This window comes from Lottia gigantea, assembly GCF_000327385.1.
Source record: "Lottia gigantea unplaced genomic scaffold LOTGIsca_3660, whole genome shotgun sequence".
NCBI classification, from domain to species: Eukaryota; Metazoa; Mollusca; class Gastropoda; family Lottiidae; genus Lottia; species Lottia gigantea.
Window position 1 is genome coordinate 1 of NW_008709247.1, and position 987 is coordinate 987.

General features: G+C 36.7%; 1 protein-coding gene across 1 annotated transcript in view; it reads left to right on the plus strand.

Annotated features, from left to right (window-relative positions):
* Positions 1 to 433: 433 nt before the first annotated feature.
* Positions 434 to 987, plus strand: part of LOTGIDRAFT_176767 (hypothetical protein) — a gene marked incomplete at both ends in the record, with an annotated part of 2,457 nt that continues 1,903 nt past the window's right edge. Inside the window, 2 exons of the mRNA XM_009058965.1 lie at positions 434 to 479; positions 682 to 905. Of these exons, the coding sequence (XP_009057213.1) occupies positions 434 to 479; positions 682 to 905 (270 nt within the window). The remainder of the gene's footprint in view (positions 480 to 681; positions 906 to 987) is intronic.

Below are 987 nucleotides of genomic sequence, written 5' to 3' on the forward strand. Positions count from 1 at the left end.
ACCCAGTGGCTGATACTAAGGGGGAGCTCCCCTCGCAGTCTGAAAAGCAAGTTTTTCAGGCAAAAATCTCAGAATTAGAAATTTTAATCTCAGAAATTTTGCAACTCTCAGACGTAAACCTGGCTCTGCCACTGCTAATACCTTGACTGTAACAGCCACCTTTCTGTATTATATCTTCAAATGTCAAGTTCTTACTAATTTCAACTTATACCTTGACTTCAATGCCACTAATCTTGTATCACAGAAATTTGTAAATGCAGTGATTTGATTGGATTTTACGTTAGTTAATACAACCAATCATAGCTCTTGACAGAAAGACTAAATAATAAGCCATTTAAGTTAGTCTTTCTGTTCAGGGCTCTGATTGATTGTATTTGCTGGCAAAATCCAATAAAATGGCTGCATTCTATGATACAAGAATAGTGGATGAAGAATGAATCATGTGACTAACTATTGGAGTGCAGGCCTCTTGAACATAGGTCAGTTTGATTTCACTGCCATTCAATCAAATTTCTGCCCTCTCCAAACTAACGCAAGAATTTTGTGAAGCACAACAAATGTTCTAATACTTCCTAGAATACATCTTTTGTTCTAATACCTATATTAAATATAAACACTAATAAAAAACGAAAAGAAAGTTTGGTCTAATTTTATTTAATGATTTGAAATAATATATTACAGGTTGGGGTGAAAAAGAAGACAATGTACATCCTGTTAGATCCCGTAGTCCACCAACCAGTCAATATCACCCCGAAAACACAACCCACGAACCTAGAATTTATCAACCATCTAAATATAACCTAGTGTCGGGTGGAGGAAGTCATTATGATTCTACGTATCGAGATTACAGTGCCCCTACCCGCGAGGGAACTGTACAGTATTTATCTAGTGATGGATATGAGAAAGTAGGACACAAGACGGACTACGGTTTTAAAACATTGCCGTCATATCAAAGTGAGGTTCCTCACCAAACTTCCAGTTATTCTG